The 23,758-nt window shown below is 45.2% G+C and overlaps 1 protein-coding gene across 9 annotated transcripts in view; it reads left to right on the top strand.

The window, feature by feature from the left end:
• Nucleotides 1–5,728: 5,728 nt before the first annotated feature.
• Nucleotides 5,729–23,758, top strand: part of myt1la (myelin transcription factor 1-like, a) — a 49,250-nt gene continuing 31,220 nt past the window's right edge. For 8 of the 9 annotated variants that reach the window (XM_045695846.1, XM_045695848.1, XM_045695844.1 and 5 more), the window contains exons 1-5: nucleotides 6,260–6,564; nucleotides 17,617–17,741; nucleotides 18,009–18,063; nucleotides 18,387–18,420; nucleotides 19,962–20,024. In XM_045695846.1, coding sequence (XP_045551802.1) covers nucleotides 18,009–18,063; nucleotides 18,387–18,420; nucleotides 19,962–20,024 — 152 coding nt within the window. In that variant the 5' untranslated portion in view covers nucleotides 6,260–6,564; nucleotides 17,617–17,741. Of the gene's footprint in view, nucleotides 5,991–6,259; nucleotides 6,565–17,616; nucleotides 17,742–18,008; nucleotides 18,064–18,386; nucleotides 18,421–19,961; nucleotides 20,025–23,758 lie in introns of those variants that run through there. The other variant, XM_014144874.2, reaches the window with a different exon arrangement.

Here is a 23,758-nt window from a genome sequence, read left to right as displayed (position 1 = left end):
AGACATATATTTCATGGATTGATTTACCTAGGTCGAAACCGGATTTTCTGTCAATACCAAACAACAGTATTGACAGCCTGACTATAATCTAATAATTCCCTTAAATCCATAAACTTACACCCATCCCCCTAGCAAAACCCAAACCTACTTAAAGGTAACATCGCTCACTGTTGCCCCTAGTGGCCGGTTTCCACGTCATCTCCTCTGACATGGATGGATATTCGAATATTGGCGAATATTGACTTGTATCAGGGGTGACCTGCCTGGGACTATCTACCACAATTATCTGGGCTCTCTTTTCTTTTACCTGTAGATTTTCTATAGATTCTCTACATCCCTAACCTGTTCTCTAACTCAGTCTTTATCCCAGCTCACTCCTTTTTTTTATAGCTTTCTCCTTGGTTCTCCCTGTTCAAGACATTGTGTAATTGCTGTGTGATTGAGGGGATGAGGAAGATAGCATAAGAGAGAGAGCGAGAGAGAAGGGAAACTAAGGTTAAGCACACAACAAACAGGAGATAGCAGTCTGATGCATTCTGATTCATGAGCAGCCCTTGAACTTTTTTGTCCTTCCTGAAGCACTGCTTGGACAGGAAGGGACGTCATCGATGGGTTTTGGTCCACACACACAGTCACGCATCACACTCGCGCACACACACACACACACAAAGACATTAGACATGGCATCATCTCTCCCTTCATCTCCTGCAGCCTAGGTCAGCTCCTTTTGTTCATGCTTAAAGTCTTGTTGGAGAGAGAGCGAGAAAGAGAGCGAAAGAGAGAGAGAAGAGAGAGAGAGAGAGAGAGAGAGAGAGAGAGAGAGAGAGAGGAGACAGAGAGCAGAGAGAGAGGGAAAGAGAAAGAGAGAGAGAAGAGAGCGAGAGAGGAGAGAGAGAGCAGAGAGAGGGAAAGAGAAAGAGAGAGGGAGAGCAGAGAGAGAGAGAGCTGTCTGTGATGTGTATTTATCTATGCTGGCTGCTGTCTCGGGCTTGTCCTTAACAACAAACAGACAGAGCAGAGCAGAGCTGAGCGCCGGTGCTGTGGGTTGTTCTCACAGCCTGGGTGGAATGTATTATTTAAGGGAGAAGCCTTTAACTAGGTCACACCACCATAGCCTACAAACCAGCCTCATCAAAATACAAGCACTCCTCTCTTTCTTTCGTTCTTTCGTTTTTTTGTTCTTTTGTTTTTTCCGTTCATTCATTCGTTCTTCCTCTCGTCTCTCTCCCCCCTTTGGGCACAGATGTCAATTCAACGTCTATTCCACGTTGGATCAATATAACTCCCACAGTCCCACAGGGCGGCGCATAATTGGCCCAGCATTGGCCGGGGTAGGCCGTCATTGTAAATAAAAATGTGTTCTTAACTGACTTGCCTAGTTAAATAAAATAAATAAAACATTTTAATTGAAATGACATGAGAACAACGTTGATTCAACCAGTGTGGTTTCGTCTCTTATCTGTCTTGCTCCCTCTCAATTTCCTTGTCCTGAGCTCACTCATGGCTGATGGAAGGAATTGGATAAAGGAATGCAGAGCGGTGCGTGTTTGTGTGTTTGTGGGTGGGGGGGGGGGGGATACAGAGATATGGAGGGGAAGAGAGATGGTTGTTAGGAGACCACCTCCGTGGCTAATTTTGGAGCTGGGTACACAGTAGGACTGGCTGCTTCTCTGCAAACAGGGCACAGAGGCAGCGGGGAGGGTTGGGAAGGAACCACTTTTCATCTCTGATGCCTTTCTCGCTCTCTCTTTCTCTCTTTCATTCGCCTCTCTCTCTCTCTCTCACACACACACACACACACACTCATGCTATCTTTCTATCTCCCTACCTTCCTCTTTCACTCTCTCTAGGACCCCACTAACAAAGGTCTCGTGGGGAGAAGCAGAGGAGAGCGAGGAGGGAGAAAAAGAAAAGGAGAGCGAGTGAAAGAGGTAGACCCCCTTAAGAGACTGATGAATTATAAACAAAGAGTCAGAGAGAGAGAGAGAGAGAGAGCACACAGGTCACCCAAAGGCATTTCAAGAGATCACCTCTTTTCATAAATATACCATTAGCCTTTCGTGGCAAAGAGAGATAGAGAGAGAGAGCCCACTGAGTGAGGTGAATTCACCTTCACACACACAGACACACACATGCACACAACCCCCCCCCATCCCCCTCAACACACCAGGCATAACAACGAGACAAGCCATAAGAAATAATTAGCCATGGGGCTAGTGTGATGCGGCCACCCCATTCACATGGTGACAGCCACTGTCATGTGGCATGTTTATCATGGCCATCTACTGCTAGCTCTCTCTCTCTCTGTCTCTCTCTCTCTGTCTCTCTCTCTCTGTCTCTCTCTCTCTGTCTCTCTCTCTCTGTCTCTCTCTCTCTGTCTCTCTCTCTCTCTCTCTCTCTCTCTCTCTCTCTCTCTCTCTCTCTCTCTCTCTCTCTCTCTGTCTCTCTTTATCTCTGTCTCTCTTTATCTCTCTCCTCCTTGCCACCATGGCCAATGCCTGGCTGTGTGTGACAAACGCTCCCCTCTCTCTGCTTCATCACCATCTATCCAGTGGACCATCTGGCTGTGTTAATGAATTCCCCCTCATTTGCATGGCTGATAAGGGCTATGCTCGTTTGGCTGGCTGGATAACCAAGGGGGCTGCCGCATTCCGCCGGGCTCCGCAGAGAGAGAGGCGCGTGGTGGGGGATGAGAGAGACAGAACCCTATGGAGAGGGGTAATGACTGTGTGTGTGTGTGTGTGTGTGTGTGTGTGTGTGTGTGTGTGTGTGTGTGTGTGTGTGTGTGTGTGTGTGTGTGTGTGTGTGTGTGTGTGTGTGCGTGGCCATTGCACAGATACTGTGTGTGGAAGTAAATCAGATCCCTAAAGCTCCCCAGTCCTATCGTCCCACCATTTGTCACTGCCACCAAGGAGACATAACCCCCTCTCTCCCCCTCCACCCCCCATTCCCCCTCTATCATCCCACAGCTCTGCCTCAGCACAGAAAACACAGGAGGTCCCCCCCCCCCCGCTTTTTCTCCCAAGTCTCCCCTGCCTCTCCTGGCTCCCTCAAAGCCTTTCCTTAATTATTGGTTATGTTTCTCCCCTGTCTATAGAACATGGGGATAGTTTACCATGCCCAGCTATGTGTGTTCTCAGCCCAGCCGGGTGTCATTCACCCGTCTGCTCCATTTCCCCCTCCACACAGACAGTTGTATTGTGGCAGAGAGGCAGAGGAGAGCCAGACAGACTGTAGGCAAGCTTAATAGGGGAGGCATTGATGCTGGCTGCCTGCAACAGAGCCTGTCTTGGCTGGGTGTGATTCATATCTCGGTGCCTCTCTGTGTGTGCGTGAGTGTGTGAGTGTGTGTGTGTGTGCGTGTGGGGGGGACACTGTGAAGCACGATATATCTTATCGATCCGTCTTTTTTTAAAGGCAGCATCGAGGGGGAACGTTGTCCTTGAGCAGTACAATACATCACACCTCCCGATCGGGAGGCTTTCCAGCCCGGATTTATCATCGGGTAGTGAGTTTTGAGTCAATATTATTAATTAAAGATAATTTTATGATTGTCAGATACGTCTTTGTCACATTACGGCCACTGTAAATTAGATTCCCTCCAATAACAGAGCACCTTGGAGAAATATGTTATTGGAAACTGAGAAAGGTAGAAATGTCCCTGATCACTAGAAGTTAATGGCTTTAATTCTTCATATTAGAACAAATACCTAGACCATCTTAGTATTTAGTGCAAAAACACCAACAAAAAAGCTTTTATGATTTGGTATTTCCACAAGGACATAAAAATGGCACTTTTTAACTTTTTAACTTTCTTTAATTCTGTTGACCCTCAGAACAGATGCCCTATTCCCCACAAAGTGCACTAAATACAGAATAGGGTGCCATTTAGGCTGCAGACTTTTCAACACTTTCACAGCGTGACCATCCAACCTCTGTTTTCAGGAGCAATTTTGCTTTACGACCGACGTAAAGTCTAGAGCCTCACTATTCTATACTGACCACCTCAGCTCGAAGGTAACACAACCCACACAAAGACTACACTGTAGTCTTGCTAGTCTGTGTCCTTTGTCTCTGCCCCTCTCGCTCTCTCTCTCTCTCTCTCTCTCTCTCCACTCTCTCTCTCTCTCTCTCTCTCTCTCTCTCTCTCTCTCTCTCTCTCTCTCTCTCTCTCTCTCTCTCTCGCCCCCCTGAGAGTGCTGAGTTTTTAATGGTTGTCTACTAGTTTCAGCACCAGGAGCTGCCCACTAGGTTCAGCACCAGGAGCTGTGCATAGAGAGAATCTCAATTAGATTAGCTTGATTCCTCGCATCCTCTCCTTGCGTCCTCTCCTCACCTCCTTTTGAAAAAGGTCAAAAGTAATCTAAATGAAACATAACGCTCCTTCTCCACTGGAATGTCGTCAGGCAAATTGTTCACAGAGGAATAATCCCAAGATACATGTGTAAAGTGGTCAAAATAATTAGCTAGCTGTGCTAGACATTTTATAGGTAAATGAATAAGTTGCGTATCGATTTTAAATGTGTGCATGCTTTTCTCCTCCGATAAAACAACAGCTGATTCAAAGGGTGTGGGGCGGATTGCAAAACTCATCTGCAGTACTACAACCTGAGTATACTCCGCCGGAGGAGGCTGTCGAAGAGGTGAGCAATCTACTCCGTTCAACTATTAACGAATTGACATTCTTCTCCATATGGCGCCCACTTATCAGTTTCCGGGTCACTGAGGAGGACAGAGGAGTAGAGGAGAGGACAAACTTTTTCCCAATTGAGAATCTCGCATAGAGGAGAACTGGGGAGCTGGGAGCTGTCCACTAGGTTCAGCCCCAGGAGCTGTCCACTAGGTTCAGCACCAGGAGCTGTCCACTAGGTTCAGCCCCAGGAGCTGTCCACTAGGTTCAGCCCCAGGAGCTGTCCACTAGGTTCAGCCCCAGGAGCTGTCCACTAGGTTCAGCCCCAGGAGCTGTCCACTCGTTTCAGCCCCAGGAGCTGTCCACTAGGTTCAGCCACAGGAGCTGTCCACTAGGTTCAGCCACAGGAGCTGTCCACTAGGCTCAGCACCAGGAGCTGTCCACTAGGCTCAGCACCAGGAGCTGTCTACTAGGTTCAGCACCAGGAGCTGTCCACTAGGTTCAGCACCAGGAGCTGTCCACTAGGTTCAGCACCAGGAGCTGTCCACTAGGTTCAGCCCCAGGAGCTGTCCAGAGTTCACTGCTAACTGCTGTACCCTACACTGTGTCCAGTGGGGATCCATGAAAAGTGACTGATGGTATTGCATGGTCAGTTATGGCTTAGACTATATTTCCTTCAGCAGCATTTACATCTAACCCCAACCCTAACAAAACATATCGCTGATATTCCACAGTGATCCTGTACTAATAATGAGCAATCTATATTTCCACACTACTAACAAAGGGAATTAAAATATGACGCTTGAACAGCCAGTGTATAAGGACAGTGCTCACATACAGAACAGTCCTGGGTGTTGGTTTATATTTTCCATCATGTTCCCATGTGAATTAGCTAGCGATTCCCAAATACAACATCAAACACAGGCGCTAGCTATCCTGGCGCATCTCCCTCTACTGCACGCACAGCTGCACACGCTCCGCTCCAGAGACGACACAACCGCTCTGTGGGGAGAGAGAGAGAGCCACCGCTGCCTGCGCCGCACAATGTCTACCGCTCTGAATTAATACAGGAAAGAGGGGGGGGGGCGATAGAACGAGAGAGAGTGAGAGAGACTGAGTGAGAGACAGGGAGGTAGAGACAGAGACAGAGTGAGGTGGGGAATGTGATTCCAGCCTAGCGCTCTGTTGGCTGGATAGGAGAGGCAGAGAATCTAGGCTTGGCAGTGGGCTTGGCTTGGTTCATCTCTGCCTTTCTTTCCCCCTCTCTCTCTCTGTGTGGGCAGCAGCCGTCGTCATTGGTTCCTCTTGGGTTTGCCGTGGTTGCCTGGAGAGCCGACGGTGGTTGGGGACCGGTGTGAGGGTAAGTCAGACGGCTTCCTCTCTGGGTTGTGTTCTGCTGCAGTGCCTTGTTCGAAAAAGGGTCTCTCTATCGCTCTCTCTCTCTCTCTCTCTCTCTCTCTCTCTCTCTGCTCTCGCCTGCTCGCCTCACACATTCTACATACAGACCCTGCCTGTTTCCCCTCCCTCCTCCCTCCTCCCTCCTCCCTCCTCCCTCCCTCCTTCTCTCCTCCCTGTCTGTGTCTCCATCGCTCGCGCCGCTCTCTCCTCTGCCTCCCTCCCTTGTTTTTCTCTAAAGTGGCTGCAGCTCCCCTTCCATTCACTTCTCTCCCTCCATTTCTCAAGTGCTACAGGAATGAGCAGGACTCCCCGAGTCTGATGACAGTGACAAAGAAAGAGTGAAAGAAAGGAAGGAGGGAAGTACAGAAGAGAGAGGGAGGTGAGGGAAAGAGAGAGAAGAAAGGAAGGGAGAGAGAGAGAGAGAAATTGCCAGTGCCGAAAACGAAGTGTGTGAGAGAAAGAGAGAGCGAGAGGGAGACTGGTTGCAGACTGACTGGGAGAGGAAGCAAAAAGAGAGCTTTACCGTCGCCATTTCAGTAGGTTTCTTTCTACACTTTGCTTGCTCCTGCTCTATATTGTGGTTGTGTCATCTCAGTTTTGTCCGTTATGAACATAGAGAGAGGCTAGTCAACTGTGAGTAGTGAGACTAGGGCTGTGGTAAACATTCCAGCACACAATGTTGACAACATGCTGCATCTCTGAAGGGATTATGGTGTGGAGCTACTTTCCTGTAATGAGAAAAATGCCACTTACTGTGAGTTAGGACAGATGGATGTGGTCCATAAGGCTAATATATATATTTCCCATGTATTGGAAGCAGTTGCTACTATTAAAAGTATGACTCATTCAAATCTCGATACAAACATTGTCTCTGCATGAGTGTGTCGGTTGCTGTTTGTTGTTTTGTTTTTGTTTCGACAAAGTTCTGCAAAGGGCTTGAGGTAGGATGCTACCACTAAAGTTTATCTTCATGATGCTTTGCTAGTTACGTCAGTAATGAACACTACTATTATGAGCCGCACTAACACTTACTGTAACTATTACATATTGTAATAAACAACTGCAACGTCTATCCATCAGTGACCACAAATACATTCATTGTCCAATTAAAATCTTTAAAAAACGTATTTTCTTTTATTTTTATACATATTGTTTTATATATACTCCTTTGTAAGAGAGATACCTCTATTTTATAGAAACCTTACATAAAAGGAAGTGTTAAAAAGCTATTTACAGAACTTAGTATGTTATCAGAAATGATTATACTATCTGGAACAAATATACATTTGATCTGAATGCTCATCACACTATTCCAGGAGTGGAACACAAACTGGAATTAGTGATACATATAGTACGCTTCTCTTTGTTGAGCATGGTCAAAGTTACGCAAACTTCAATTGCAGTTTTGAGCAGACAGGAAGAAATATACATGTACATCTCTAGCATTTTCACTTAACGGTCAATCACACGGCGATAGCTTTGACTTGAATGGTGGGTTAGTTGCTACGGTAACCCGTACATTTTGCATGTAGCAGGTGAAGGAGCCATTTATGAATTTATGAGAAGAACTTGTGGGATGGCTTCTGAGATCCGTTGACCCGTGGATTGTCCCCGTTCCAGTTAGCCCAGCCGTGCTGAATGAACCCCTACAATGTAGTTGCATTTAAAAGGAAAAAAATATATAATAATCTGTGTGCTGCAGGGAGTCTGAATACTCAGAGGCGACCGCTATCTAGGGTAATGAAAGACTATGTTTAATACAGGATCAATTCCCTTTGGTATTCAGACCTTCGCTGAATTGCAATGCTGTGTACTGTGTTCCTGCTTTTAAAAAAAACATTCCCAATGGGAAATAATAGTGTTTCTCCGTGTGGACGGTTGAAAGAGGGAAAGTTGGAGATGATGGTTGAGGATGAGGCTGGGTTAATCAACATTATAGAACCTTTCTGTCAAAGTTGCAACATCTTCATGGAATGTATTCTCACTATGAAGTCAGAAACGGTGTTAATTATCAACTGTATTAACAGTGTTACCATGGCTATTGTAATTGGTTTTATGAGGATCTGTCTGTCTGCCTTGTCTGTCTGGACAGATGTGGACAGTGGCTTATCTACTCCTTCATTGTTGGTGAATCTAACTATAGGATCTGGTGGGGTCGCATGTGGCTTGAGCCCAGTGTACATGCAGACTGACACTCTGATTGCTGAATCGTGTCACGCTATTATCCAGTCTCCAAGCCTGTGAGGCAGGCTTCTGTTGGGCCTGTCTGTTCACACACACACACACACACACACACACACACACACACACACACACACACACACACACACACACACACACACACACACACACACACACACACACACACACACACACACACACACACACACACACACACACACACACACACACAGGTGAATGAGGCCTGATCACACACACTTTAGTGCACACAGCATAGCGACGATACATTTAAATATACTTGTGAATTAGACTTTATAATCTCCTGCTGCTACTGCTGTTGCTGTTGTTGTTTTGGTGGTTGTCGTCGTCGTTGTTGTTGACAATAATGATGATGGTGATTCATATAAATTCATTGACACAACAATAAAGCATATTGAGAGATACCGTCATACAAAACGGAAAGAAAAACTTGACAAACTAGGCAGTCCTTGCAGACTGTATGAGTGCACACTCTTGGCCTGTCCTTGACTCTCTGCTGCCACAAGGGTCGTTGTGGTTGAAAATGGTACGTCCTTCCATTGATAAACACAGCACTGTCTAATAATATTTAATACTAATGGGAGCTGGCATTGATAATCACAGCACTGTCTAATAATATTTAATACTAATGGGAGCTGGCATTGATAATCACAGCACTATCTAATAATATTTAATACTAATGGGAGCTGGCATTGATAATCACAGCACTGTCTAATAATATTTAATACTAATGGGAGCTGGCATTGATAATCACAGCACTATCTAATAATATTTAATACTAATGGGAGCTGGCATTGATAATCACAGCACTATCTAATAATATTTAATACTAATGGGAGCTGGCATTGATAATCACAGCACTGTCTAATAATATTTAATACTAATGGGAGCTGGCATTGATAATCACAGCACTATCTAATAATATTTAATACTAATGGGAGCTGGCATTGATAATCACAGCACTATCTAATAATATTTAATACTAATGGGAGCTGGCATTGATAATCACAGCACTGTCTAATAATATTTAATACTAATGGGAGCTGGCATTGATAATCACAGCACTGTCTAATAATATTTAATACTAATGGGAGCTGGCATTGATAATCACAGCACTGTCTAATAATATTTAATACTAATGGGAGCTGGCATTGATAATCACAGCACTATCTAATAATATTTAATACTAATGGGAGCTGGCATTGATAATCACAGCACTGTCTAATAATATTTAATACTAATGGGAGCTGGCATTGATAATCACAGCACTATCTAATAATATTTAATACTAATGGGAGCTGGCATTGATAATCACAGCACTATCTAATAATATTTAATACTAATGGGAGCTGGCATTGATAATCACAGCACTATCTAATAATATTTAATACTAATGGGAGCTGGCATTGATAATCACAGCACTGTCTAATAATATTTAATACTAATGGTAACTGGCATTGATAATCACAGCACTGTCTAATAATATTTAATACTAATGGGAGCTGGCATTGATAATCACAGCACTATCTAATAATATTTAATACTAATGGGAGCTGGCATTGATAATCACAGCACTGTCTAATAATATTTAATACTAATGGGAGCTGGCATTGATAATCACAGCACTATCTAATAATATTTAATACTAATGGGAGCTGGCATTGATAATCACAGCACTGTCTAAAAATATTTAATACTAATGGGAGCTGGCATTGATAATCACAGCACTGTCTAATAATATTTAATACTAATGGTAACTGGCATTGATAATCACAGCACTGTCTAATAATATTTAATACTAATGGGAGCTGGCATTGATAATCACAGCACTGTCTAATAATATTTAATACTAATGGGAGCTGGCATTGATAATCACAGCACTATCTAATAATATTTAATACTAATGGGAGCTGGCATTGATAATCACAGCACTGTCTAATAATATTTAATACTAATGGGAGCTGGCATTGATAATCACAGCACTATCTAATAATATTTAATACTAATGGGAGCTGGCATTGATAATCACAGCACTATCTAATAATATTTAATACTAATGGGAGCTGGCATTGATAATCACAGCACTGTCTAATAATATTTAATACTAATGGGAGCTGGCATTGATAATCACAGCGCTGTCTAATAATATTTAATACTAATGGGAGCTGGCATTGATAATCACAGCACTATCTAATAATATTTAATACTAATGGGAGCTGGCATTGATAATCACAGCACTATCTAATAATATTTAATACTAATGGGAGCTGGCATTGATAATCACAGCACTATCTAATAATATTTAATACTAATGGGAGCTGGCATTGATAATCACAGCACTATCTAATAATATTTAATACTAATGGGAGCTGGCATTGATAATCACAGCACTGTCTAATAATATTTAATACTAATGGGAGCTGGCATTGATAATCACAGCACTATCTAATAATATTTAATACTAATGGGAGCTGGCATTGATAATCACAGCACTGTCTAATAATATTTAATACTAATGGGAGCTGGCATTGATAATCACAGCACTGTCTAATAATATTTAATACTAATGGGAGCTGGCATTGATAATCACAGCGCTATCTAATAATATTTAATACTAATGGGAGCTGGCATTGATAAACACAGAGGGTAGGCAGACATAACAGTGGAGGACCTGCCTGAAAGGAACACGGTCTTATGCTGCTCTTAGTTGCCTTGCCTACCCAATTATAACCAATTACTTGTTCCATCACTGCACATGGTAACCGTACTGTGTACATCCAATCAGTTTGGGATATCGCAGCTCAGTCAGGTTAGTCATGACCTGGAACAGCCATCAGGAATCTGTGAGTAACTTTACTGATATTTTCTATGTATACAGAAAAAGGGGGACAGACAGACAGACAGAGACAGACAGAGCTACACTCTACTAGCATCTGTTTGTTGCCACAGAAGAAGTTTCAAGCATTGATAGCTATCTTCCTGAATGAAAATGTTTCACCAATTGACATGACCCAGATTATATCAAATGACACACGATATTAATAGAATAGCAGATAGAGCGAGGATGATAGAGGATGAAGTCGATTTCTCCAGACTGTGGCTTTTATTCTCTGACAAAGTAACTTCCCCCATGAAGAGCTAGGTGCTTAGCAATATAAGATTATCATGAAACATTTTAGCTTGAGATTAATGTCCTGTTTGAACTCATGACAGAGAAATGTTCTCATATAAGCCATGCCAGTGAGGTTACTCCGAAACCAGTGACCCAAGTGGCCTGCTACTGTGAAATAGTTGAGCTCTCTCTCTCTCTCTCTCTCTCTCTCTCTCTCTCTCTCTCTCTCTCTCGCTCTCTCTCTCTCTCTCGAACCTGTCCTATTGTGTGCTGCGATGCAGCAAGGCTGTAGGGAGGAGAGCCAACCAAAGCTAAGGTGAAGGATTAATCCTGCTCTGCATATTTAACAGGCAGAAGCCATCTCATCCCCTCATGTCCTTTGGCTGGTTCCACAACTATTTTCCCTGCTTCCCCATTCATTTTGGGAATCAAATCAAAACACATGTGACTAGTCAGTGGAGACTAGTCAGTGGAATGACTTGCTGCAGTGAACCAGAAATGCCACTCAGTCCTGTGACGCAGAACTGGATCCAAACCCTCTGAGACCAGGGCCGTTACCCAGCATACCAATGGTTTGTCTGACATCTGAGCCACACACTGTCACATAGACAGGAGAAAATACTGTAAAATTAAAACCCTTATCATATTGGGGCTGCATCCGAAATGGTACCCAAATCAGATTGTAGTGCACCACTTTTGACCAGTTCACTACAAAGAGAATAGGGTGCCACATGGAACTCAGCCCTAAGTTGTACACACAATAGACCCCCCCCCTACACACACACAAAGAAGATTTGTCTTTTCATTTCAGCAGCGGCAGGGCATTTTGCCTATCCTTGGTGATGATGTGAATTCGGCTGAGAAATAAAATGCATCCTTTCATTGATGCTCTTTGCAGTGGCTGAGGGAAAGGCCTGTAGTCAACTGCAGTGAACCATTCCTTCAGAGGCTATTTAAACACATTAGAGACCCCCAAATGAGATAACCTCCCTCCTTTTGGATGCAACAGCCAGAGTACTAAGTAGTGGTCGTGGTGGACGAGGCAGTGTGCTGTGTGATTGCTTTTTTTTCACTCAGCGATTGTATTCTAGTCATTTTAGCAACCAAATTACATTATAATTATACTGCAATAAGACCATTCCCTAATACACACACATGTTTTGGCTCTTACTCCATAGTCACAATGGCCATCTAGGGTCATCTAGGGTCATCTAGGGTCAATGACCTTTCATTTGGGTTGCTTTGTCTTTACCTCTCTCTTTATACTTGGCCTGTGTAACTTGTTTCTCACTTCAATCAGATCAAAGACAAGCCTACTGCCCCTGAGACTTTGCCAAGAAATCTATCAATCCGATTATCTCATTGCGATCAATGGTGTATATGGAATTACAAAATAGTCACACACGCACGAATGCACAGACACACACACACACACACACACACACACACACACACACACACACACACACACACACACACACACACACACACACACACACACACACACACACACACACACACCGCCGGACGGGAGCGTAAAGATAATTATTAGTCGGCTCCAGGGTTTATTTCCAGACACTGCTTTGGAGCCTCCACAAAGCCGACTCAAAGCGTGAGTCATAGTGTGGGAGAGAGGTATTATTTATAACATTACAACACACACACACACACACACACACACACACACACACACACACACACACACACACACACACACACACACACACACACACACACACACACACACACACACGCATACAAACGTACACACACGCACACACACCTCAGACACACAGCATTGGGATTACTTCACAGTGGACTAAACAGACTAAACAGGCATTAATGGTAGAAGCAGATAGAAGGAAATGGATGGAAGCTCCTCTATTTGAGTCCGGCGTAGGCTTCAGGCTCTATGAGTCAGCAAAACAGCCTCTCTCAGTCCGCTCATTAGGCTTAATGTGTTACTGAAACAAGCACCTATCAATGTCACCGTAATTCATTACATATACGGTCATGGTGCATGACCGTAATCACACAATTGCCTTGATTTGGTACAGTGTATCTTTGGGTTTGGTACAGTCCGTAGCCTACATTCTAGTATTTCTGATCAAACACAGAGTCCATCCATGAGGGGGAAGGAATCTGTAAGTGACTCTGTCAGTCATTGCAGAAATGTCATGATCTAGCCTCCTGTTCTTGTCTGAATGTGAAGATGGTGAACCTCAGTCCTGGCGCGTGATAATTAAGAGATGTGGCTTCTCCACAGGACACAGTGGATTGATTGCAACTGGTCCCTTCTTTAAGTGTGTGTTTGTGTACGTGCGTGCTTGAGCGTGTCTCTGGAGTGACCAAGAGGTAGGGTCTCACACCTAAAACTGGTTTAAGCCCTTCCTCTATCCCAATGGTGGATGCAGTTTTGCTGCAGTTTTTTTTCCGTGGGACTAAAACCCATTATTAACTAGTTCCCATGCTTTCAAAATAACGGATTGATTCTGTCCTCTGAACCGGTTTCAACCCCTGTGCCCAAAGGCGTCTGCCGAAATCCCGGGGATCTGGACAAACGTCTAACAGGGCAATGGATCTGGAGTGACCTGGCTGTGATTGAAGTGATACATTCCACAGTCTCACCCTATCTGGGCCGATTCCTATTGGCTGATGACACCGTGATTAATGTACATTCGGTGCAAACGGTGGTCCTCTGTAGCTCATTTGGTAGAGCCTGGCGCTGGCAACGTGTTCGATTCAGCCCGGTGGCTACCGCCTGGCCAACAGCTATTTCCCTGCAAACACCCTCCTACACACACACACACACACACACACACACACACACACACACACACACACACACACACACACACACACACACACACACACACACACACACACACACACACACACACACACACACACACACACACACACACACAGTGAATCATGAAGCCTTCTCTGGTATATACTACACGGTTGTCAAGGATCATTAGGAAGCATTCAAATGCATCTCTCCATGGCTAGCCGGAAACACACCAGACACACACACCCAGACACCCACCCCGCTCTCACACACAGTACACACACACGTACAGAGGCAATTAGAGTACTCTCCTTCCTCTTCATGATTGAAGGGAGGAACCAACCAAAGCCTGGAGGAGCCCATAGGGGAAAACACCTGTCCCCCACCTTGTCCCCTCTGGAGACTACCCCTGTGGAATATTAATGGCCATTCAATGAAACCTCTATCTTTTATGCTGACTGTAAGAACATATACTGTGTTGAGCATCACAAAAGGTGCTGTATGCAAGCCGAGAAGAGATGATTCGGTACAGTGCATGAGTGACTGAGTATCGTGAGACGATTGTCTCATGACATCAGATAGTGCAGGGCTCCAGGTAGACTTTCTGAAGTGGTGACACCAAAAGGACCGCCCAAGGAGAGAGAGCGACTCCTTCCATTGACACCACAACAAACGGCTGGATTTTTTTTACATTACAAAAATGTTGGGTAGTGTTTTAAACAGGATGCTCCACACGCCTTCGGGCAATTCCATTTCCATAGCCAAATCATTAGTTTGTTAAGTACCCTAGCAGAATATGGTAATAACCTGAGCGTGACGGCTAAGACTTGAAGCTACAATATCAAACCCAATGAGTCACACAGGAAGATTCCTGTAATCTACAGTACCACACGACTTGGGGCGGCATAGTCATACAGCATAGCTTCTGGAGGGAAGCAGAACAGATCCACTGCTTTTGGATCCAACACCCCCCCCTCCAATCAAACACCCACACACCCAGCCCCCAGGGCTGATAGGCAGGAAGGAAGGGAGAGGGGAGGAGGAGAGTGGAAGCTCATCCCAAACTCATGCAGCTATGGTGGCACTTAGATGAATGGATTCTGACATCACCGCTGTCTGGGACGGGTCATTGATCAGCTGGAGTGGACTCTGGCGAGAGAGAGAGAGAGAGAGAGAGAGAGAGAGAGAGAAAAATGAAAGAGAGACTGAAAGAGAGGAGACGGAACAAAAAGCAAAATGAAGAGCACAAGAGATACTGGAAGAGGGAAAGAGGAGAGAGAGTTGAGTGGAGAGAAAAAAAGACAGAGGAAAGGGATAGAAGAAAGGAGAGAAGCCAGGAGAGATACACTCTCTGCAATGGAAGTTGTTCAAGGAAGAGTTCTGTTATATTTGCGTGAAAAAGACTGAGAAACACCCAGAGAATCTCCTCTCTTTATTGAAATGTGAAAGCCTATCTGGTTCAGTATAAACAGATCTATGCGAGTGTTACTTCTGTCTGCCAGCGTTTGGGAACTATTTTCAGACGGCAAACATGGCCTCTCTCAAACTGTAGCCTGCCTTCTCTTCAAAGCAAACAGCACTGTGCAATACCTAGAGCCCAGAATGTGTGTGTGTGTGTGTGTGTGTGCGCATCTTTGTGTCTGTATGTGTGTGAAGCGTGTGTGAAGCGTGTGTGTGTGCTCATGTTCTTAAATGCACGCGTGTGTGTATGTGCATGCGTGTGTGTGCGCGCTTCTGTTCATGTTGTGTATCCAAGTTCTAGTCCGGGTCTAGAGATGTGTACGTCCCACTCATTGAGGTATAAAAGAACCACAGACTGCGTCCAAGATGTCCGACCATTGTTTCCAAGGTGATCAACTCACGTTTCACATACACTGACTCATGGGCCGCCTACATCCGGGTTGCATCCGGTGTACACGGCCCAGCTTCACATACACACTAGCACCAATTGCGCAGAGGGAGCAGCTCGTGCAGCGACGACGTCATCCCCCAAAAAAACATGGCAGACATTGGATGAATATAAAATGTTAACATCTCCGGGTGTGAAGTGATGAACCCCCCCCCCCCAAAAAAAAATCGTCCTCGGTTGCAACTATTTTAATATTTCAATGGGTGTTTTGCGCACAAAGCTGACGACTAAAGAGTCTTATTAGGAATTATGGGGCTTTCTATTGGAGTTTTTTTTTTTTTTCTGGGCCGGATGTTAGTTAAACTCATCGGAGCAATGCTGTAGGTTTAGTCGAAAGCGTGCTTCCAGACTGGAACCACCGGGCCCCCATTGGTCCCACTTATGCAGGGAGCACTGCATCATGTGATATGAGAGAGACAGAGGGCCAGGATGGAATACTAAGCAGAGCTTCCTCTCCTCTCTCAACCTATACTATCAGAGTTGATTCCTATAGGACAGTTGGAGCCTGTGTGCTTTCATTCTCCAAAGTGAGGTTGAGGTGAGAGCTCGGAGCTAGGGATGTCTCAATGGAAAAGTGATAGAAAGCATTCAATTCTGAACAGGAATGAGCTGAAGGGAATTTGTGCCGTTCTGTGTCGGAGGTGCAGCAGTCAGTGTTCCGTACACACAGGCAGTGTATCACGCTCACACTCTTGTGCTGTTGGCCTACACACGGACGTAGAGACACACGCGTGTGCGTGAACATACACACACACACACACAAACACACACACACGTTCACAGCCCACATCCTAACAGGATTTCAGGTTGAGTGTGAGATCGTCATGTGAGGTTGCAGACAGATGAGCAAAGGTGAGAGAGCTGAACACTCGATAGGGGAGAGAGTGAGAGACAGAGAGAGAGAGAGAGAGAGAGAGAGAGAGAGAGAGAGAGAGAGAGAGAGAGAGAGAGAGAGAGAGACTCCATTTGCTGCTGCGTTTCTCCATTCAGCCATTCAGAATCATAGCTTACAGGCAAGTCCACACTGTGGTGAAAAGTAATACCGGTCAAGGATATTTGTGGACATTCAGACTTTCTCAGCTCGGTAACAAACAGAAAGAAAGAAACAGAGACAAAGCGCTAGATATTAGAATAACTCTCTGGTTGCTTGGTGGATGCAATAAGTTGTTTATCTTTGTTTTGGAACATATTTTCCTCCTGCTGTGCATCAGGGGACTTAGTCAAAACACAGGAATGGAACCAAAGAGGTTAGAATGAGGACGCTGCCGTTCATAAGTCTTGTTCACAGATCGGAATCAACCAGGTTAGTTTGGTACCGTAACAGTGGCTACTTCACTGCTTCACTAACTCTCGTATCATCCCGGTCTTGGCATAAGGACACAATAACTGCTAGAACTCTGCTTCGTCACCAAATCTCCACGAGTGTTGACAACCAACCAAGACAACAGAACGACGCCAACCGCTAATCTTGACCCTCTTTCAGCTTACCACCGCTAATGCGATCGTTTTCATAGCATGAAGTGTGTGATATTCTTGTTCTTTTATTGTCTTTGCAGATCATGACTTTGGAGGGGGAGTTTTGAAGTGCCGCTGTTGAGGAAGCCCAACCATTTGCACTCTGAGGAGGCGGAGGCGTGCGTTTGAACCAAGGTGTTGCCCCACCCAACCCAGCTGATACCAGGTAACACGGTGGATGTACTGTAGATGCTTGACTCGGTTGTATTTGCTCCTTGTCGGTGGGAAACACTCAGAAGATTGATTTTGCAGGCTATTCTCAACTGCGCAGAGAAACTCTATGCAGCTCTATGAAATAACGCAACAGAAGTTCTGTACCTAGAAGTACCATCTGTATTACGGTGTATGTTTTGCTGCATACAGCCCGTGCCTTATCATCAGAGAAACAGAATCACAACTAATGGCCCGCTTCCCAACCCTTTCTCTAAACCAGATGGAGGTGGACGCGGTTGAAAAGCGCCATCGGACACGTTCCAAAGGGGTGCGAGGTACGCTACGGTAACAGTAAAGTGTGTCTGTCACTCTAAACGGCCCCCTCCCTCTCTGTCAGCCACCTGGGCTCATATTTGGGGACATCAAGTGGGGACATCAAGTCAAAGTGACTGTATATACTCAGTGTAAAAGGAATCGGATATGCTGTCGACTGTACTGAAATGGCTCAATGCCATATTCCAATTAGGAGAAATGCATGATGGATCCTGTAGTTTCCGTTTGTCCTAATTTGCCATTATTTACTGCTATTGTTATGTATGTTGTATATAGGCTAGACAGTACATCTAACTGTATCTGATTTGTCAATCTCTCTCTCTAGTTCCGGTGGAGACGGCAGCACAGGAGTTATTCAGGTTGGTGCATCTTTCATTCCTGTGGGCTTTACTTAGCCTGAGCGCCAGTCTGTTTCTGCCCTCTTGCCAATTCCTTATTGAATGGTCATGCCATGTGTTTGGCTTGACAACGACAGCAATGGAGTTGGCAAGAGCACAAACCGATCCGGGACCAGGCATTACTGACACTCTGAGTGGTCAACGGTTGTATGTCCTAATATGGACACCGTATTCACGTCACAGCCACATTGACTTGAGGTCCAACGTTGTATAATAAACAGCCACTGCTGCCGGCGTCTTTACAGTCTCGCTCTAATCATTTCCTCGGCTGTAAAATTTGGACAAGGATCAAGCTTTTAGTTAATAATTACTTTTCTGCCGTCATTGAACAGATTCTAAATGATTGATTATTTGCCTAGAAATGTTCATTGCCGCTGTAGAATAAACCAATGTTCTATTGGGGAAAACAAGCATTATAATACACTCTGTAATCGTAATAGTGTTTTCTGTCTGGCCAGTGGCCTGAACAGTCTATATCGCTAAATAGCCTTCTCCCTCTTGATGGCATTTCTCAGTGTAGACCCCCTAATCCCTAATCTCTCCCTGCCAGTTCCCTGGCTGAAGGGAGAGAGCACACACACACACACACACACACACACACACACACACACACACACACACACACACACACACACACACACACATACACATACACACACACACACACACACACACACACACACACACACAGACAGACACACACAAGCATATACACTCACAAGCATGCACACACATCCACAGACAAATGCATGAACGCACATACACACCTTCCCCTCTAAGGACAAATAGGTTTTTCATCAGTCGATCGATCCATGTTCAGGGCCAGAGCTGCAGACGTCAATAATGCCAATATTAGCGGTCGATGAACACTCCTGCCGTTCACAGACTCATTTATGAGTCTGCTCACCTTGGGGAGAGAAAGCTGCTGTTCTGTTCTACCTAGCACAGTCCCGCTCTTTTCACTGTGGTTGATGCGTGACGGACATCCGCCGCTACGGCGTCCATATTCGGAAGTCGTCAGTTGTCAGGCAAACTCCTAATATGGACAATGTACACCACAGATGGCTGTAATCTAGCTGATGGGATGGTAGTGAGATTGGGCCGCGGCTGAACGGGCCAATGGAAACTTCTAGTTCCTATAGGTGTTCCAAAGGACGTTCAACACAATGTTCCTTCAGAGGGGCACTTTACCTTTGGCAGCCACAGCTGTCTAAAAGAAGCCCAAGGCGGACGGGCTGCTATGAAATATGCAGTGAAGTGAGTCACCGCCTGGCCTGAAGGCTGCTGGCTGTGTGTTCTCACTACATGAATAATACAGAGCTGCTCTGGTCCAGTGCATTGCCCTGGATTGTGTGTTATGTCATGCACACATGTGTTGAGTACTATCTGTGTGTGAGGGAATGGGTGTTGTGTCCGTGGGGGGTGAGGAGTGGGGGGGGGGTGCATGCCTGTCGTGCCACGCAGTGTGTTGACTCCTATGTCTCTCCCTTCTGTGTCTATAGCTGCCCTACTCCAGGATGTGATGGAAGTGGACATGTCAGTGGCAAATACGCCAGACACCGAAGGTAAAAGATCCTTCTTCACTCCCCAAATCAGCTGCGCTTTTCCTCCCCACTCACTCACTCACTCACTCACTCACTCACTCACTCACTCACTCACTCACTCACTCACTCACTCACTCACTCACTCACTCACTCACTCACTCACTCACTCACTCACTCACTCACTCACTCACTCACTCACTCACTCACTCACTCACAGCTATCGTGGACCAATCAAGCTCTTCAGTTCCAGGTCATTGTTCCTGCACCAAAAACAAACCTGCAATTGCAATCACTGGCTGTGAAAAGTTGATTGCAAAATATGTCAGTGTATCTGAGGTCTGTGTTGGATTGATGAGGGTTGATTATGGTTGATTATGGTTGCGCAACACCTATTCTTTCTTTGATTTGCTGTGGTGATTCAGCCTCAGCCAGCCCAGCCAGCCAGAGATTTGCAGGAAATGTACGTGTTCATTCAGACAGTACAATATATAGAGAGAGACTAGAGCTATCTTCCATAGTTAGATAGATTGAGAGAAAAAAACAAGGTCGTTTTGTACTTCAAGAGCTGTGGACCTAACCTTTTTGTTGTAATCTTGGATGTTATCAAGGCTTTGTTTACCCGTTTACAGTTCGTTATCTCTTCAAGTTCACCCGAGTACTTCCACATTTCATGTCAATGATCAAATGATAAATTGATGTTAAATAATATAATATCTGCTATTTAGCAGCCGCTTTTATCAAAAGCAACTTACAGTCATACGTGCAAACATTTTGTGTACAGATGGTCCAGGGAATCGAACCCAATATCCTGGTGTTGCAAGCACCATGCTTTACCAGCCAAGCTACAGAGGACCACCCAAGAAACTACCCAAGAAAGGTGGTGATAGCAAATGTAATTGTCTTGACAGCTGACCTGTCACCAGATCTTCATAGAGTCCTCCTCCACTCAGGGCATGTTTAAACAAAAGCCTCTCCACTTGATGCTATTTACTCCTCAGACGTAGGCTAGAGAGATTGATGCCTGTGTCTTCAGTGTCACCTCATCAAGGCATCCCCCTGAACCAGCGGGCTGGAATTACATTTGGTGCCACAGACGAATGACACCTGCATCAGACCTCTCCCTCTCCCAAAGACCCAGGGTGATGATTTACCCACAAATAGAGGGGCATGCTGGGAGGAAAGCTGAGAGGGAGAGGTCTGTGTGGGTAGGTGTGTGTGTGTGTGTGTGTGTGGGTGGGGGGGGGGGGGTACGTGTGCGTACGGGCGTGTGTGTTGTTAAGGCTCAGGGAGGAGGGTGTTCGATCCTGGGGCGACCCTGTTTAAAATAATAACAGTTGATTGGTTAGTTTTGGCAGTTGGTTGTTCGGAGTTCCAGCGCTGATGATAGGTTTACAGTAGCCTACAACTGTACAGTGACTTTACAGTGATAGAAAACCTGACTAATGTGGTTATGCTGTATCTTCCAGTTTCAACTACGTAGACACGTGCACAAGAGATGCAAAGATATTTTGTCTTCACTACACTGTGCTACTAGCCTAAGCTCTGCTGTCATATTCCATCTCTCCTGTCCCCCTTTCCCCCATGCCTGTTAGGAAGATAACCAAAGTCACCCAGATGTAGTGACATACAGTGACTGAAAGTATTCAGACCCCTTGACTTTTGCCACATTTTGTTACGTTACAGCCTTATTCTAAAATGGATTTAATAGCTTTTTTCCCTCATCAATCTACACACAATACCCCATAATGACAAATCCAAAACAGGTCTTTGCAAATGTATAAAATGTAAAAAACGGAAATAAGTCATTTAAATATTACATTTACAAATACAGGCACGCCTGTGGAGTTCGTCCCATTCTTCTCTGCAGATCCTCTCAGGCTCTGTCAGGTTGGGGCGGCAGGTAGCCTAGTGGTTAGAGTGTTAGAGTGTTGGACTAGTAACCGAAAGGTTGCAAGATTGAATCCCTGAGCTGACAAGGTAAAAATCTGTTGTTCTGCCCCTGAACAAGGCAGTTAACCCACTGTTCCTAGGCCATCATTGAAAATAAGAATGTGTTCTTAACTTGCCTAGTTAAATACAAAAGGTTGGATGGGGAGCGTTGCTGCACAACTATTTTCAGGTCTCTCCAGAGATGTTCGATTGGGTTCAAGTCCAGGCTCTGGCTGGGCCACTCAAGGATATTCACTTGTCCTGAAGCCACTCCTGCGTTGTCTTCGCTGTGTGCTTAGGGTCGTTGTCCTGTTGGAAGGTTTAACCTTTGCCCCAGTCTGAGGTCCTGAGTGCTCTGGAGCAGGTTTTCATCAAGGATCTCTCTGTACTTTGGTCCTTTCATCTTTCCTTCAAACCTGACTAGTCTCCCAGTCCCTGCCACTAGAAAAACATCCCCACAACATGATGCTGCAACCACCATGCTTCACCGTAGGGATGGTGCCAGGTTTCCTCCAGACGTGATGCTATGCATTCAGGCCAAATAGTTCAATCTTGGTTTCATCAGACCAGAGAATCTTGTTTCTCATGGTCTGAGAGTCTTTAGGTGCCTTTTGGCAAACTCCAAGTGGGCTGTCATGTGCCTTTTACTGAGGAGTGGCTTCCGTCTGGCCCCTCTACCATAAAGGCTTGGTTGATGGAGTGCTACAGAGATGGTTGTCCTTCAGGAAGGCTCTCCCATCTCCACAGAGGAACTCTGGAGCTCTGTCAGAGTGACCATCGGGTTCTTGATCACCTCCCTGACCAAGGCCCTTCTCCCCTGATTGCTCAGTTTGGCTGGGCGGCCAGCTCTAGGAAGAGTCTTGGTGGTTCCAAACTTCATTCATTTAAGAATTATGGAGGCCACTGAGTTCTTGGGGACCTTCAATGCTGCAGACATGTTTTGGTACCCTTCCCCAGATCTGTGACTCGACACAATCCTGTCTCGGAGCACTATGGACAATTCCTTCGACCTCTTGCTCTGACATGCACTGTCAACTGTCGGACCTTATATAGACAGGCGTGTGCTTTTTCAGATCTTGTCCAATCAGTTGAATTTACCCCAGGTGGACTCCAATCAAGTTGTGGAAACATCTCAAGGATGATCAATGGATACAGGACGCACATGAGCTCAATTTCGAGTCTCATAGCAAAGGGTCTGAATACTTATGTAAATAAGGTATTTCTGTTTTTTATTTTTAATACATTTGCAACCATTTCTAAAAACCTGTTTTCGCTTTGTCATTATGGGGTATTGTGTGTAGATCGCTATTTAAAAAAAAATCTATTTCAGAATAAGGCTGTAACGTAACAAAATGTGGAAACAGTCAAGGGGTCTGAATACTTTCCGAAAGCACTGTAATGTGATTCATTTGAAACCCGGCAGCCTATAGTGTGAAAGCTGTGGAGGAAGAGGTAAAGCCGTGGAGGGAGACGGCTGTGTCTGGGTGTAGTAATGAGAATCACTGTCGCCCACACCACACACACATGCGCATGTATGCTTGTACTCACTCACGTTCCACACTGGGAAGACGATGCTAGCTATTTAAGAGTCTGGCGCCATTAGAGCAACCTCAAACAGGGTCTACTGTTTGTCTGCTACAGCCCTGCTCTGTGAAGTAATACATGAGACAGAAAGAGAGAGAGAGGGGTTGGAGGACAGATGAATGGAGGGAGGGAAGGAGCGAGATAGAAAGGAGGGTGGAATAAGGAAGGAGAGAGATTGAGAGAGAGAGAGAGAGAGAGAGAGAGAGAGAGAGAGAGAGAGAGAGAGAGAGACAGAGAGAGAG

Source organism: Salmo salar, chromosome ssa15 (genome assembly GCF_905237065.1).
Source record: "Salmo salar chromosome ssa15, Ssal_v3.1, whole genome shotgun sequence".
Classification (NCBI taxonomy): Eukaryota; Metazoa; Chordata; class Actinopteri; order Salmoniformes; family Salmonidae; genus Salmo; species Salmo salar.
The sequence above is the reverse complement of the archived record's forward strand: the minus strand, read 5'-3'. Positions and strand labels throughout refer to the sequence as shown.